We start from the raw sequence: 14,842 nt of genomic DNA on the forward strand, positions 1-14,842 counted from the left end.
CAAAGCAACCCGTATGAAATATATTTTTATATTTGACATTTTTGTGTGAAGAAAATCGTGTCAAATGGGATCGTTATTAAATATGTATTACGGATATAGGGTAGTTTAAACTTGAAATCGGATAAAACTAGTAAATGGGAGCTATACTTTAATAAAAATTTAAATTGATTACTTAAATTAAATTGTAATTACTCTTATGGCCAGAATTATGGACAGAAATTTCCCACTTCACTTAAGAAATTCCATTTGAGGTCAAGGCTAGGGTCACAATAGATTTGAAAATGATTGGAAAATATTTAAAGATTGAAATGAACGATAAACTTACTTTTCCTGATTTTGCAGCCACTCTATAGGCTACAACAATAGACCAACCGAGGGATTACAATAGGAAAATTGCATGACATTAAGGTTAAGGACAGAGCAAAAGCCTACCATTTTGGAAGGATCATTTTTATGTAAAAAAACATTTCATTCCGAATATTTTTGATGCTGAAACTAGAAAAGAAACTTCCGATACTGATTTCGTTAAAACATTGCATGGTGTCGTGGGAATGGGGCAAAACTCTTCCTCAACCATTTGTAAGTAACTTGCAAATCGTTTAAAAATTCCGACATAATTCTAAAAATACCGAATATCCACACCTTTCAAGGTTCACGCCTTTACAGCCAATTATTTGCCATAGAAGGGGTTCTTATTACGAACTGCAAAAACCAAGTTTTAGAACATCCTGTAAAAAAGTATGGTTAATATCATCAAAATACAGAATGTTGGCAGGTACCGTCGTATGAGGGCTATAGGAAGGTGTGGATATGTTCAGGAAATGTTCTGTCATAGGAGGTTTTACCCAATACAAACTTTAAATTCTAAATTTTTAAACAATTCCAGTGAAAACGGTGACAAAAATCATCAAAATACCAAATATGTGAAGGAACAGCTATATGAGAACCTATATAGCCCATTTTTAATACCAAAAGTCCTGCAGACCTAAAACGCATCTGAGTAAAATTTTATCAACCTAATTCATTTCGATCGGAAGCTAGAGTGATTTCCACATACGGACGGACATTTAACCCCTTATTGGTAAAGTAACTGAACGACTGGACCTTCACATCTGATCCAGAGGGAGTGAATATGAGATATGGTCATTTAATATTCCGAGCTTCTACGGGGGAGGTACCAGAAGTATACGACCAAATTCGATCTAAATTTGGTAAATATATAGCGATGAACTCTAAGCTATTCCCTATCGGTCTGACGTTCGGAGAGTCGATAGAAATTTTCTGAACTTGTAGTTCCCAACAGAGTCGACGACTCATGTTGACTCAACTGCAGCATTGTAACATTAAAAGTGGATCGATTCCAATTTTGATCTTAAATCTGCAATGTTTAAAAAGTTCTTAATAAAAGTCTAAACAAATTTTAATGTAGGTTTTAATTTCTGTTTTATACAGATTTTCAGTGGACTGTTTTAATTGTTCTTCTTACAACAAAAATAATTATACTATGTTCATAATAATTTTTGTCAAAACTTAAAATGATGTTAACGAAAATATTTTTTTACCTTAAAAAATATAACTTTATTTCCAAATAACAGTAACATTTGTATCCTTATCGATGTCTTTCTCTATGCTAGATGGCGACAAACCGGTCTTGCAACAAATTTCATCGAAATTTGATAGTCCAGTATACATTTTTTGTCGGCCCGAAGGCACTGAACCCGTAAATACTGGATACTTGTGAATACAACGTATAAATTTATGCTGTAAACCAAATATAACCAATTTTCTTTCATCGATATTATGATTTTGTGGACATAGACGTTGACATATGACTCGCAATGTTACACCATGAGTCATTGAAGCATAAAACTGGAAGATTTTCTGTATTGTGGGTTTAACTTTGTCCGGTTTAAGGGCAACATACTTCCGACAAGCATTGGTCAGTGATGGATTTTGTATGAGACTTTTGAGATTTTGTGTCATATAAACATTAGAATATTTCAAAATTGGCAAGAGTTGTACTACTCCATAATACACTAAATTTTGGACACAAGATTTTACTAGATTCGTCTCCACATCTGCCTCAGCAGCAATACGAGCAATGTGATTAATGCCATTTATATAGGGTAGTATCTGCAAAATGATGATTTTTATAAATTTTTATTGTAAATTGGTTTCTTTTTCCAAATCCTACCTGTTGTGTTGTTAAATCCCAATTTTCCAGAGGCGTATTTTGATAATCCACCAGCAACAAAGGCACCATGTGATCTTTAACAACAGGTGGGTCTGGTTTGTGTGTTACAATTTTTAAATAAATTGTCGTATCGCCCTCTGGAAAAGGATAAATTTAAAAATCGCAAAGACAGAATGAATGTACACATTACTACAACTCACCCACAATAGTTGTCACTTTCTTCTTGTTCAAATCGTTGATAACAGTCTCGAAAATCTTCATTAATTTCAATTTATTGTCGCCCTCCTTGGATAGAAAACAACTCTCTTCTTCCATCATTATCTAAAATGTTAGGAATTTATTTAATTTCTAATTAACTGAAACCACAAGTTCTCAACTACCTACCAAATATTCAGATAATTTCTTGACAACTGGCTCATATTGTACAGATCTTGCCCACGAGTCACAAACAAAACATAAATTGAATAGAAATGCATTTCGTGCATATTTCTGTTGATCCTCTATGCCAACGGGATAGCCAACTATTTTGATATCCATAGCATTCACCGTGAGAATACATTTCTGCAAATGAGGCTTTGGTATGATGTAAACGCTTATGGCATCAAAGACATCCTTCTGAACGTAGTCGGGAGGGACCTATTTCAAGTAAGGACATGTTTTAGTAAGAATTCTAAAGTAGCTGGGAAGTTTTCATACCTGGCAGCTTATTTTCGATCCGGCTGTTGCATGGAATTCACTAAGAAATATGCATCGTATTTGTCCCTCCTTGCCGCAACCTTCAAAATACTGCTTACCACTCGATTGCATTTTATTTTCTTAACATTAGAATAGAAAATTTAGAAATTTGGACTTTTCCAAGCTCTACAGGTCACCAATTTTTCTACTGAAATTTGATTAAGGGCGATAAGGGGCTTACAATCGTGTTGGGGGCCACTAACACGATCGAGGCCTCCGATTTGACCTAATTTTCAATTTTTTAATATTGGTGAAGTCTCCAGTATCCTGGAATTTCTATATAAGTTTTTTAAATGTCTTCCTGGACAAATTACGTCGATACATGTCCCGTATGTCCATTTGCGTGACACCAAAATGAAAAACGTTCCCAACAAAACGATAATCTCCAAGAACCTGTGTTGTTTACGAATGAGTGTAATGCGTAAATGTTTACGAATGAGACATGAGTACAAAACAATCAGCTGCAAACATTCATTATATGAGCCGCGGAACAAGTATACAATATTTCAGCGGCGGCTTATCATTGGTCTGTTCCAGAACTGCAAGAATGTAAAAGTTTTTACTACGATAACCGATTTTCCCTTTATGATATCCAAAAAATTGCAAAAAATTGTAGATTCTTGCAGATTCTGGAACAGAGCAAATGTGTAACCAATCAGCAGCGAATTTATAAATCAAAACATTAATCAAAGATATAAAACTATAAAGATTGGACAAAATACATATTGGCTCCTATTGTCTCGATCAGGTCGACGACGATGGTGGACGACATGCAAAAAATGCATTAAAATATTACAGATATATATTAATTCTGAAATCGCAAAAATATGGCGGAAAACCGCGGAGATGAGCAACAGATATGATTTACATAGTCCCAAATACGATTCCAGGGCATTTTTATACTCTCCACCATAGTACTGAGGGTATATTAAGTCTGTCATTCAGTTTGTAACACCTCGAAATATACATTTTAGGCCCCACAAAGTATATATATTCTTGATGAGCATAAAATTCTATGTCGATTTGGCGATGTCCGTCTATCCGTCTGTGGAAATTACTCTAGCTTCCGAACGAAACGAAGTAGATTGGTAAATTTCTACTCAAATGTATATTATGTCTGCAGGACTTTTGGTATTGAAAATAGGCCAGTTGGTCCGGTAACGGTACCTCCCGATATTCGGTATTTTGATGATTTTAGCGTCATTAATAACCGGAATTGATTCAAATTTTGTATTTGAAGTTCGATATTCCGTATTTTGATGATTTAGCGACATTATTTACCGATTTTTTAAGTTTGAAAACTGTAATGGTTTCATGCTGGCACGAAAACAACGGGGCTTGTACATCTGCAATATCTGTTCACTTCTTCTTTTCTTCGTTGACTTAAGCCAGCCAAATAAGCGCTTTATGTATTCCCAGCTTAAATCTGCAGACATAATTTGTAGCCACAGAAAACATATAGAATAAAAACAAAGAATCTGGATCTCTTATAAAAATGAAATTTTTAAAATTTGCATCAACAATATTTTGCAAAACAAAATTTGCAATTTAAACAAACATATTTGCTTACAAAAATGGAAATAAATCCAACACCATATTATTGGCCATTACACCTTATTAAATACACCTTGGATCTATCGTTTCTTTCGCGAAATAAACTAAGGAACCATGTGAACCAATGGAACTAGATGAACGAAAAAGGTGGAAATGGTTTCATTCGTCCCTTATGCAAAATAGTTGCTTTTGAACTAGGTTTTTTGCATGGGAAATTTGCATTGCATATAGGCACATAGAAATAGAAAATTAAATTAATAGTAGAAAAAAATGACAGAAACTGTTAATCCCGTAGCTGAACGCCTCAAACTTGGCCCCCGTGAGGGAGTCAACTATCCAATCATTGTCCACTATTGTGGTAACTGTTCTATGCCAATTGAAGTAAGACCAACCCAAGGCCATACTGTCTCCTATATGCATTCATTATGAGTTTCTTCCTTTTTTAGTATTGTGAATATTATCCAGAATACGAGAAATGCAAAGCTTGGCTGGAGAAGAATTTACCCACAGAATTTGAACGTGTCAAGTTGGAGGAAGAAGAAGGCGGTGATGGTGCTGACGACGACAAAAGACGTCAAAAACGTGGTGGCAAAGGTTTGATGAAAATCAAAAAGAAGGAAGAGGTCAACAAGAGAATCACAGTCTCTCGTGCGCCCCGTGGCAAAAAGAAGTCCGTCACCGTGGTCACTGGTCTCAGCACATTCGACATTGACTTAAAGGTGGCTGCAAAATATTTCGGCACAAAATTCGCTTGTGGTTCTTCCGTTACCGGTGACGATGAAATCGTCATCCAAGGTGATGTCAAGGATGATTTGTTTGATGTGATACCAGAAAAGTGGGCTGAGATTGACCCTGACTTCATTGAAGATTTGGGTGACCAGAAACGTTAATATTTCAATAGATATTAGCAAGACTTCGCAAAAGGGCATTTTTGAATAAAAAAAGTAAAACAACCAGTTTTTATAGAACATATTTTGTGTTTATTATCAGCTTGATTCAGCCGGTGGTCCGGGAAAATGTTTTTTGGTTATTTCTATAATTTCATTAACTTGATCCTCGGTTAAACGTTCCTCGCTATCTTCAATTAGCAGCTGAATGTGTAAAGCACTTGAGGGTGGGTCATTAACCATCATCAGTAGCTCGTTAGTGGTCAATTTGTAGGGCTGCATATCTTTGATGAAAGCACAAATGACATCCCGGTTTTGATGTTTGCAGGGTGATTCCTCCAAATATTGCAAAGTTTCGTAGGTGATTGTGGCCAAATTACGAAGACCATATTTCTTTTTGGTGTCCTTAATGTTTTTGAGAGATTCCAAAACCTCAAAGTTTGACAGCACCGAGAAACATGGATTGACACTGCAAGAAAAGGGGGGTTATGAATTGCGGTAAATATAGATTTGATTTCTTTGTATTTTTAGCATACATACATTTCCATTTTGATTAAAAATCAAATGTCTTGGAACAACACTTCGGGAAGATCAGGTTTGTTTACAAAATGTATTTGTAATGAGTTCCAATAAGTGGAAACGTGAATCAATGTTTCATATAAAATGAAAACGAAATGGAATGAAACACTGAAAAGGTTTTTCGTAGAAAGTGGCAACGTTATGTTTGTGCCGGCATATGAAATGGCAATATGAGAGCCACATCAAATGTGGTCAAATTATTATTCCAATTTATAATGATGGAACACTTTGGGATCATTTTCAGAAATTTAATATACCAACAAAAATAGTTTTATCTTCAGTAATGTTTGTTTGACCACCTTTTTGTTTTACAAACATATAATAACAAATGTGTTATCGTTTCCAATTTAAATACCGTACAAAATTACTTTGAACCACATGGCATCATACTCTGATTTATTGCCACATTGTGTTCAGTAACTGTAAACAATAAATACCAAACAATTGGCAACGTTGACATACGCGCCATTGCTTATCGTCCAGGAATATTGTGCAAATTTTCGTTTTCTCCGTTTTTCAATAAAAATTGTTGCAATTTTTGTTATAAATTAACCCAAAATTGTATAAATTACTTATTTTTCGATTAACGATGGAAATAGATCAAGAAATTAAGACTGAAAGCCCGGAAGAGACTGATTTAAACACCACAAACGCAGCAAAGGCTTGCCGAGACAATGAGGTAGGTTTGAATATTTGCTTGAAAGCAGCGAAAGACGATGGAGTTCTTTTTAAGTAGCGTAATTACCCTTAAGTCCCAGGGGTTGCAAATGTAAAAAAGATGCAAACTGATTTTTTAACTGGGCGAAATTGTTACAGGGTCCCATAGACCTAAGAGTTGGAAGATTTAGTACTTCGCGTCTTGCTTTCATTTTCTACTTTAATAGATTTTATTAATTCTTTGTTATTGTTTAAGGTCCTAGAAATCATGGCATACATAACCTCCATATTAATTTGTATGTTTTAACCCTTAAACACCTCTGCCAATGACCAAAAATGTGTGAATTTCAGATTTGCCAGCAGAAACGTTAACTCGGAACAAAAGTAAAGTCATGTTTAGAGCCTCTCAGCGGATCAGCTTAAAAATGGGTCATTAATACCTCTTGGAGACTTTTTTTAAAAATATCGTAATTTATAAAATCTCCTCCAACAGACTTCTTTTAATGCCCTTCATCAGACTGTGGTACAAGGTAGTACAAGATCGATCCGTGATTTCTTCTGATGATTTTGCATAGTATGACTTTATTATAAGTCAAATTATGCATTTTTGTGAACAAAGTTCATGTCGCAATACAGATGTTGGACAGCTAATTTGTTTGCCCTAAATACGAATCCTGAAACTGCTGAGAATATCTCTTCCCATAAATATTTATCTTCGTACGCAATATCAGCTCTAATAGGATAGGAAGGATAGCATTTACCAATTCACCAACCACAGACTTCTGTTTATACTTTACACTTGTACCGTTAGAAAAGAAGAAATTGATGATTTAGATGTAGCTTCCACACACATCTTTGAGAAGATGACACATTGATGGTTATGTCTGGTGCCCCCACAACCTAGAGATTCCTTTCCCAAACATTGCCAGGATCGGCTTATATTTAGATATATCTCCCATATACATTTCCCTCTAACTTCATGTACCTTATGTACCAACCTTGCTACGTTTTTGAGTTCTCTTACAGCAATTAAAAATGCCTCCGTAAGCATAATAAAATGCTTTCAATGCAATACCTGCTTGGGTGTTACAGACAGAGCCACCCGAATCACCATCTGGTGGATAGGGAACCTTCGCCCAGGTATGGAAGGAGAAACCTTCATGATCTAGAGAGAGAGGTACAGAGGTATAAGAGAGAGCATCAACAGGCCTATCAAGCGGGACTGAATAGTATTCCCTCTAACGCGGTCTCAGAAGTCATGGAAGATATAGAGTGAATACTAGGAAACCATCACCCTCCCATCGCAGGTGAAGAGCGTGAGCTGGCCAGACAAACCCTAGTAGTTTTGGCTCAGTTAAGAATCGGATGGTGCTGCCACCTCAATTCCTGCTTAGCTTGTGGCACACGTCCACACGACATGTTGCACCTATTTCGCTGCTCAGCTAAACCTATTCACCTAACTCCAGTAATGTTGTGGACCCAACCCGTGCAGGTTGCAGACTTTTTGAGACTGGATTTAGTAGCAGAAACCGATTGAGAGGAATAAGGACGAACACAGCAGTATGAGGAGCTACAACAACAAGAACCTCCGTCAAATTTAGTGAAATCCATTCATATCAAGATATGACTTCATAGATGGAAGTGTTATATTCACGATATAAGGATGATCCATCCATAAAGAATTAATTGGTCGAAGGAGATGTTGTTGTTGTCTTTGTCTCGGTCCTGAAACAATATTATTTTTGCAATGCAGACCTTAATTACTTGGATTGTGCTTAAAAAGGGAGACAAAAGGATTTCGTGAAGTATCGGCTTTAACAGATTAAATCATATACTTTTGTAGACAGGGTCCCAATTACTACTTGTTACTGAAGAAGTGACGTTCTTCAACCATAAATTACGATCGAGTTTATAGAGCATAATTTAATGTTTTGATCTCAATAATGTCGCCACCTACCTTATGTGAATATCCTAAATCTAACCTCTACCATGTATGGTCCTTCTTGACTTCAGTTTCATACTTTTTGAAGTTATCCTTGTAAGCATACCAATTAATACAAGATTTCGCCTTGTGCATAGCTTCTCTGAAGTGCACTCATCATAGCTCTATAGATTACACTTCTTCAGCCGATCATTCTGATTCTAAAGAAGATTCTAAGGGGAAATAATTTGGCTTTTAACTGTGTTTCTTTAGATGTAATATCTATGGTATCAAGTTTATATTGTATAAGAAAAGAAAAGTTGTAAAAACAAAATCATTCAATGTTAAAGTGGATATGACAATAAGTTCTGTTTTGGTCCAGACTGTCCATTTTATAGAAATCAATATATATCATCTGATAACTCCCTTATGAAATTATTGCACATTCGTTTAAACCTTTTATCTTATATTTACAGCCAAAGAAAACTCACAGACGGAAGCGGCTGCGCCGTCTGGCCGATGATACAACACCGACGACTAATAAAAATGTTAGTAAATGTAAACGCATTCTTGTATTCATTGGCCTGTTTTCATTCACAATTGCTCTCTTGATGGGTCACTATTATACGCAGAACAATTCCAATACAAAACAAATACTAAAGGAATTTCTTAAAAACTATCGGAATCAATATACTCAAATTATTCATGGGAAACAAAATTATTGTGATCAAAAACAGGCTCTGGACACTGCAGCTTTATTCGAACGTATCAAACAATATGGCATTTTAAATCAGGAAAAATCTCTACAACAAATCGATGTTGCTCTACGAAATGAAAGCGATTTAAATGCCATTGCATTGGTAGGTCCAGTGGGAGTGGGCAAAAGTTTGTTTATGCGCGCCATGATGGAGAATTTTCCCTGGCAGGAAAATGTTCACAGTTATGCTTGGAACGCCTATGTGGAAGACAAAACTGAAAAAATCCGTCGATTAAGTTTGTTGATTGACAACCTCTCGGATTGTGGACAAAATCTATTGGTTATAGAGAATTTATGGCCTGGAGATTACGAAGCTGTATCGATTATTAATCAACTTGTCAGAGAAGCGATTGAAAAACAGCAAAAACGTATTGTTATATTTTATTTATTTAGTCTAAATACAATGCTGACACCCGAAAAATATACTGAACAAAACAAACTTTTGGATACAGTAACGGAAACCCATGTTATTAAGTTTAATGCATTTGGAGAAAATGAACTTAAAGATTGCATAAGCAGAGAAGCTGAAATGAGTGGCTTAAAACTAGGTCCACAACATTTTGACGAAATTGTTGCCACAATTGATCCTAAAAAATCGGGCTGTAAAAATGTCTACGCCAAAGTACTGATGTACGGTACTGCTAAATCCAAAGACCACTTGTAAACCATTTACTACAAGACAATTATATACATATTAAATTATTATTATTATTATATTTTTTTGTTTCCTATTTATTGTTTATTCTCACAACTTCCTATTCTAATTGGACGACTGAAATTGTATTTTAAATGAAGATAAAAATAATACTCCCCAATGATATCATCTTTGTTTATTTGTAGATTTTATGTTATTATTTATGTGATTTATCTGAACCAAACAATTGTACAAATAATATGTTAACGAGTAAGATATCAACATTCCAATGAAAACTAAAAGAAGAAAACATAATGAGAAAAATATACGTACATATATATTTTGTAATTTGAAACCTTTTCCTGTTTTCCTTTGCTGTTTTTAGATATTGTCATGGTATAACAGACAAGCGGTGGTACTAGGAGTTTGTCAACGTCGTACAATAATAACTAGTGATATATTTACATAAATAAAAAAAATATGGAAGAATTGAATATGTTGGAGAGATACAGTAATGGCAACCACTTAACTCGAGAGCTTCTATTATATTCTAAACATTTCGGATTTATAGGAAATGCTTAAGGATGGTAAAATTTACAAATAAGAACTATGATTTGTAAAATGACAATCTATGTAGCTGAAGAGTCCTCAGGAGCGTTTGACAAAGTCAGAGATTTTTTTAGAATGTTATGTAAAGTATAAAGCTATCAATTGGTCTTCTTGGGACAGGAGATATGATAACTAATATTGCTAGTGATTGGTAAATCAATCAACTTCCGACCACTGACTATGACCACAAAGCCAAAAATTACAGATGTGTGATCGAAACGTTTGGATAAATGTCTGAATGTAGCGAAATTGTCTTTGTCTTAACATCGACATACAGGGTGAGATGAAAAAACTGCAACCAACTACAGACTGCTGTCATTGCTAAGTCACTCGTCCGACAGCTGTTAAAATTATTCCAGTGACAGCTCATTATATTGTTTCAAAGCGTACAAAAGCATTTTGGTGGAAATTTTCCAGAAAAAAAGTTACTCGTGATGGAATTCAAGCGTGATAGTGTGATTTATCTATATTTGGCTGGAAAACCACAAGTGGCTAAATGTAAATAAATCTTTTGTATCTCGTATCATCCCTCGTTACCGTGATAGCCCGACGTCATGGAAGTGGACGGAAGAAATGATTCGAAAAGTAAAGAAGCGACTTGATCGAAACCCGCGTCGCAGAGCCCGAAAAGGCTCGTGGGCTGAACATATCGCAAATATTGAAAAATGAACTCGAGGTAATGACATTGAAATTCAAAAAAATGCAAGAACTTACACCGCAACAGAAAGAAAATAGACTTAAATGAGCTAAAGAGTTGTCTCGCTTGGTCGAACATGGTGAACTGCTGATTTTGGTTTTCTTCGATGAGAAAACATTCGTTGTCCAGCAGTTTGTAAACAAACAAAATGATCGTGTTTACTCGCCAAAGAGGTCAGCTTAAAATGTGCACATTCGGTTGGCTACCAGAACTCAAGCGCCGGCCATTGTGATTATGTGGACCGCCATAACAGCCGATGGTCGCTCGTATTAATCGGCCGTGGCATCAGAATAAATGCCGAATATCATCGCGAAAATATTCTGGAGGGTGTATTAAAGCATTGGGCACGCAAACATTTTGGACGCAGACCTTGGACATTTCAACAGGACTCAGCACCATCGCACTCAGCACGCGCCAACCAAGAATGGTTACAAAATGAGGTTCCTCGCTTCATTTTCAGCCCATGATGGCCACCAAAATCTCCGGATACCAATCCGTTGGACTATTGTGTCTGGAATATTTTGGAAAACAAGGTTGGTACTAAAAAATACCAAAGTTTCGATCACTTCAGTTAAGCGCTTCGCCGGGAATGCAACATTCGGGAAGCGTGTGACGGTTTCATTGGCCATATTATGACCTTCACATAATTCGTGCCATAAATCCGAACAAATCCAATCTTATTCTAAAATTTGATGCTATTTCCGACATGTTTTGCTTTCTTTCAAAAAAAAATTAAAAAAAATGTAAAAATTATGACGTTTGACTTTGTTGCAGTTTTTTTAACTCACCCTGTATACACTCTTTACCCATATGGCTGAGGGTATAATCAAATAATATACGTCCTCCGTATGGTTGATGATATAAACAGCTTTGTATTTTATATGGTACCGGAATGGTCGATCAAAGTAATCTACTCGGTCTTTTAGTGCGCTCAAATTTGTGACTTTATTTTAAAAACTTTGGTGGTTGGCTCAATAACACCAGATATTTATTATGACGATACCGTTTCAAGATACCAAACATTATTATCTGCAATCTTACAATACATCCTACGTTAAATATTATTCAATTTTTCAAATACAACTTGTTGCTTATATTTGTGTTTCAACTGCGCATATGCTATTCTCTGTTTATATTCCCACTATTTTCTACTACTTAATGCAGACTGCATTTTTCTCAAATATGAGTAGAATTCTATTATTATTTCTTCAGTCGAAGTTGGATGTTTGCTGCATACGCAGTGTTGGATAGGAGAATGATTTGTATTTTTTTTTTGAAAATCACGAAAATTATTTCGAACTTCTTTTTAAAAGTCATGTTAAATATAGCAGATAACTATTATTAATGAAAATAAAACCAGTAATAGTGCGTTTAGGTTGTACAGAATTTAGAATAGAAGAACTTAGAAGTCGTATAGAACATATATGTATTTGAAGGGACTTTTCTAGGCTGTATGTGATCTCTTGTACCAAATATCATTTATTCTAGTCGGATCTTGACCGCATGATCAAAATTTGGTAGCTTTTTAGGCCATATTTGTCATATCTTCATCTCCATATTTTACCATCTAGAATTCTTCAATTCTGTGCACTAAAATTCACCTTGAAATCGTACTAAATGTGTACGACAAGTATATTCAAATCTGAACCGGCTATCACCCAATTTAAAAACGGTTCGTTATTGGGCTAAGATATGAACTATAAATGACTTAATCTAATTTATTAATTAATTAGACGAAAATTGTGACTCATAAATTGATTCTAGTCGCCAAAGTTTGTTCCACTTGGCTTTCATTTCTTAAATACATTTGAAGATTAATTAAATTGCAATCTCTACAAAAAAAAAAAAAAAAAAAAAATCATCCTCGTCTCTATGGACAAAAGTTTTAATGTAACATAGAATGTAAGTGCTACACCAAAACTTTCATATTGCAATTATGTTCACATTGTCCGGCCAAATCATAAACAAATTCGAAACAGAGGAAAAAAAGTGTTTCGTATGTTAGTTAAAATTTGTGGATACAAACTTTTTCGGAAATTTGTAATTGTTCTAGTTTTTGGTCTAGTGCCATAGAAAATGCAACATCGACGAAACAATTATAATTTTTATGCTACACTATGGTGTATTGTATTATGCCTTTCTACATTTGTTTATAACCAGTAAAAGCAAACGACGAATACCAATAGTTACATTTGGTGATCTCCTGATCACTTTCGATTGATAAATGACAGTCCCTCAGTCCGTCTATCTGCATATATTTTTATAGGTAAATTATGGGTTGCATTGTCCGATTTAGATAGACCTTTCTTGGAAAGCAAAAGGAGCATCCGGTTTGGAAAAACTAGGCAAATTGTATATTTATGCCAAATTTTGAATTAGGTATGAAAATGAACCAGATCGATCGACTCCAGATGTCAATATTTTAATGATTTTTTTCAATGTAGGTCGAGGTATTATATAATTATTAAAATTTTATATAAATTATTATATTAAGATCTTAAATGTCCTAAATATAGATTTTCATGAGACTGAACTTTTAATCAGAATTTATTCAGGGCGTAAAAAATTCGGCCGAACCTAATGCCATTTGTATACCCTCCACCATTCTATGGAGGATATATTAGCTCTATCATTCCGTTTGTAACTCCTCGAAATATTCATAATAGACCCCACAAAGTATATATATTCTGGATCAGCGTAAATTTCTAAGATAATCTAACGATGTCCGCCTGTCCACGTCATCGTATAGCTCCTATATAACGGTACCTTCCAATATTCCGTACTTTGTTTGGTATTACAAACATTATAGACTGGAATTGTTTCAAATTTCGTATTTGAAGTTCGTAATGGATACTTCAACATATTACTGTAAACTGTATCTAGGATAGGATAAAAAAACTGCAACAAAGTCAAATGCCATAATTTTTAAATTTTATTGAATGGAAGCAAAAAATTTCGGAAATAGCATCAACTTTTAGAATTAGTTAACATTTGTTCGAATTGGTCAGCTTTGACACGAATTATTGCCTTCAAACGGCCAATCACACGCTGCCCAAATGTTGCTCTGCGGTATTTTAGGCCCATTCTTTGTAAAGCGTTTGCTTGAGGTGATCGACACTTTGGTATTTTTTAGTGCCAACCTTGCTTTCCAAAATACTCCAGACACAATAGTCCAACGGATTGGTATCCGGAGATTTTGGTGGCCATTGTGCGCTGGAAATGAATCGAGCAACCTCATTTTGTAACCATTCTTGGATGGCGCGTGCCGATTGTGCTGTGTCCTGTTGGAATGTCCAAGGTCTGCGGCCAAAATGTTTGCGTGTACAAAGCTTTTTCGCGATAATATTCGGCATTTATTCTGATGCATCGGCTGTTATAGCGGCCCACAACATCACCATGACCGGCGCTTGAGTTCTGATGGCCAACCGAAGGTACACATTTTCAGCTGACCTCTTTGGCAAGTAAACACGATCATTTTGTTTACAAACTGCTGGACAACGAATGTTTTCTCATCGGAGAAAACCAAATTCGGCAGTTCACCACTTTCGGCCAAGCGAAGCAACTCTATAGCTCTTCTGAGTCTATTTTCTTTCTGTTGCGGTGTAAGTTCTTGCACTT

The 14,842-nt window shown here is 35.4% G+C and overlaps 4 protein-coding genes across 4 annotated transcripts; 2 read left to right on the forward strand and 2 right to left on the reverse strand.

The window, feature by feature from the left end:
- Nucleotides 1-1,491: 1,491 nt before the first annotated feature.
- Nucleotides 1,492-3,338, reverse strand: LOC101891792 (GATOR complex protein NPRL2). Its single transcript, XM_005177820.4, has 5 exons — nucleotides 2,891-3,338; nucleotides 2,579-2,830; nucleotides 2,395-2,515; nucleotides 2,195-2,331; nucleotides 1,492-2,133 (listed from the first exon to the last, which is right to left on the reverse strand). Exons 1-5 carry the CDS (start codon nucleotides 2,999-3,001, stop codon nucleotides 1,579-1,581), a joined length of 1,176 nt encoding a protein of 391 aa, XP_005177877.1. The 5' UTR covers nucleotides 3,002-3,338; the 3' UTR covers nucleotides 1,492-1,578.
- A 1,316-nt stretch (nucleotides 3,339-4,654) lies between these two features.
- On the forward strand, nucleotides 4,655-5,451 carry LOC101891965 (density-regulated protein homolog). Its single transcript, XM_005177821.4, has 2 exons — nucleotides 4,655-4,864; nucleotides 4,930-5,451. Exons 1-2 carry the CDS (start codon nucleotides 4,754-4,756, stop codon nucleotides 5,371-5,373), a joined length of 555 nt encoding a protein of 184 aa, XP_005177878.1. The 5' UTR covers nucleotides 4,655-4,753; the 3' UTR covers nucleotides 5,374-5,451.
- LOC101892831 (DNA-directed RNA polymerase III subunit RPC9) lies at nucleotides 5,441-6,070 on the reverse strand. The gene is made up of 2 exons (XM_005177826.4): nucleotides 5,911-6,070; nucleotides 5,441-5,839 (listed from the first exon to the last, which is right to left on the reverse strand). Exons 1-2 carry the CDS (start codon nucleotides 5,916-5,918, stop codon nucleotides 5,470-5,472), a joined length of 378 nt encoding a protein of 125 aa, XP_005177883.1. The 5' UTR covers nucleotides 5,919-6,070; the 3' UTR covers nucleotides 5,441-5,469.
- Nucleotides 6,071-6,384: 314 nt separating this feature from the next.
- LOC101893001 (uncharacterized) lies at nucleotides 6,385-10,273 on the forward strand. The gene is made up of 2 exons (XM_005177827.4): nucleotides 6,385-6,628; nucleotides 9,004-10,273. The coding sequence occupies exons 1-2, from the start codon at nucleotides 6,539-6,541 to the stop codon at nucleotides 9,946-9,948; spliced, it is 1,035 nt and encodes a 344-aa protein (XP_005177884.1). The 5' UTR covers nucleotides 6,385-6,538; the 3' UTR covers nucleotides 9,949-10,273.
- Nucleotides 10,274-14,842: the final 4,569 nt, after the last annotated feature.

Source organism: Musca domestica, unplaced genomic scaffold (assembly GCF_030504385.1).
Source record: "Musca domestica strain aabys unplaced genomic scaffold, Musca_domestica.polishedcontigs.V.1.1 18, whole genome shotgun sequence".
NCBI classification, from domain to species: Eukaryota; Metazoa; Arthropoda; class Insecta; order Diptera; family Muscidae; genus Musca; species Musca domestica.

Bases quoted from the DNA above. Each gene is read 5' to 3' on its own strand.
- LOC101893001 (XM_005177827.4), top strand. From the start codon at position 6,539: ATGGAAATAGATCAAGAAATTAAGACTGAAAGCCCGGAAGAGACTGAT. The intron at 6,629-9,003 runs GTAGGTTTGAAT...TTATATTTACAG, and splicing joins AGGCTTGCCGAGACAATGAG to CCAAAGAAAACTCACAGACG.
- LOC101891965 (XM_005177821.4), top strand. From the start codon at position 4,754: ATGACAGAAACTGTTAATCCCGTAGCTGAACGCCTCAAACTTGGCCCC. The intron at 4,865-4,929 runs GTAAGACCAACC...TTCCTTTTTTAG, and splicing joins ACTGTTCTATGCCAATTGAA to TATTGTGAATATTATCCAGA.
- LOC101891792 (XM_005177820.4), bottom strand. From the start codon at position 3,001: ATGCAATCGAGTGGTAAGCAGTATTTTGAAGGTTGCGGCAAGGAGGGA. The intron at 2,516-2,578 runs GTAGGTAGTTGA...CTAACATTTTAG, and splicing joins AGAAATTATCTGAATATTTG to ATAATGATGGAAGAAGAGAG. The intron at 2,134-2,194 runs GTAGGATTTGGA...ATCATTTTGCAG, and splicing joins GGGATTTAACAACACAACAG to ATACTACCCTATATAAATGG.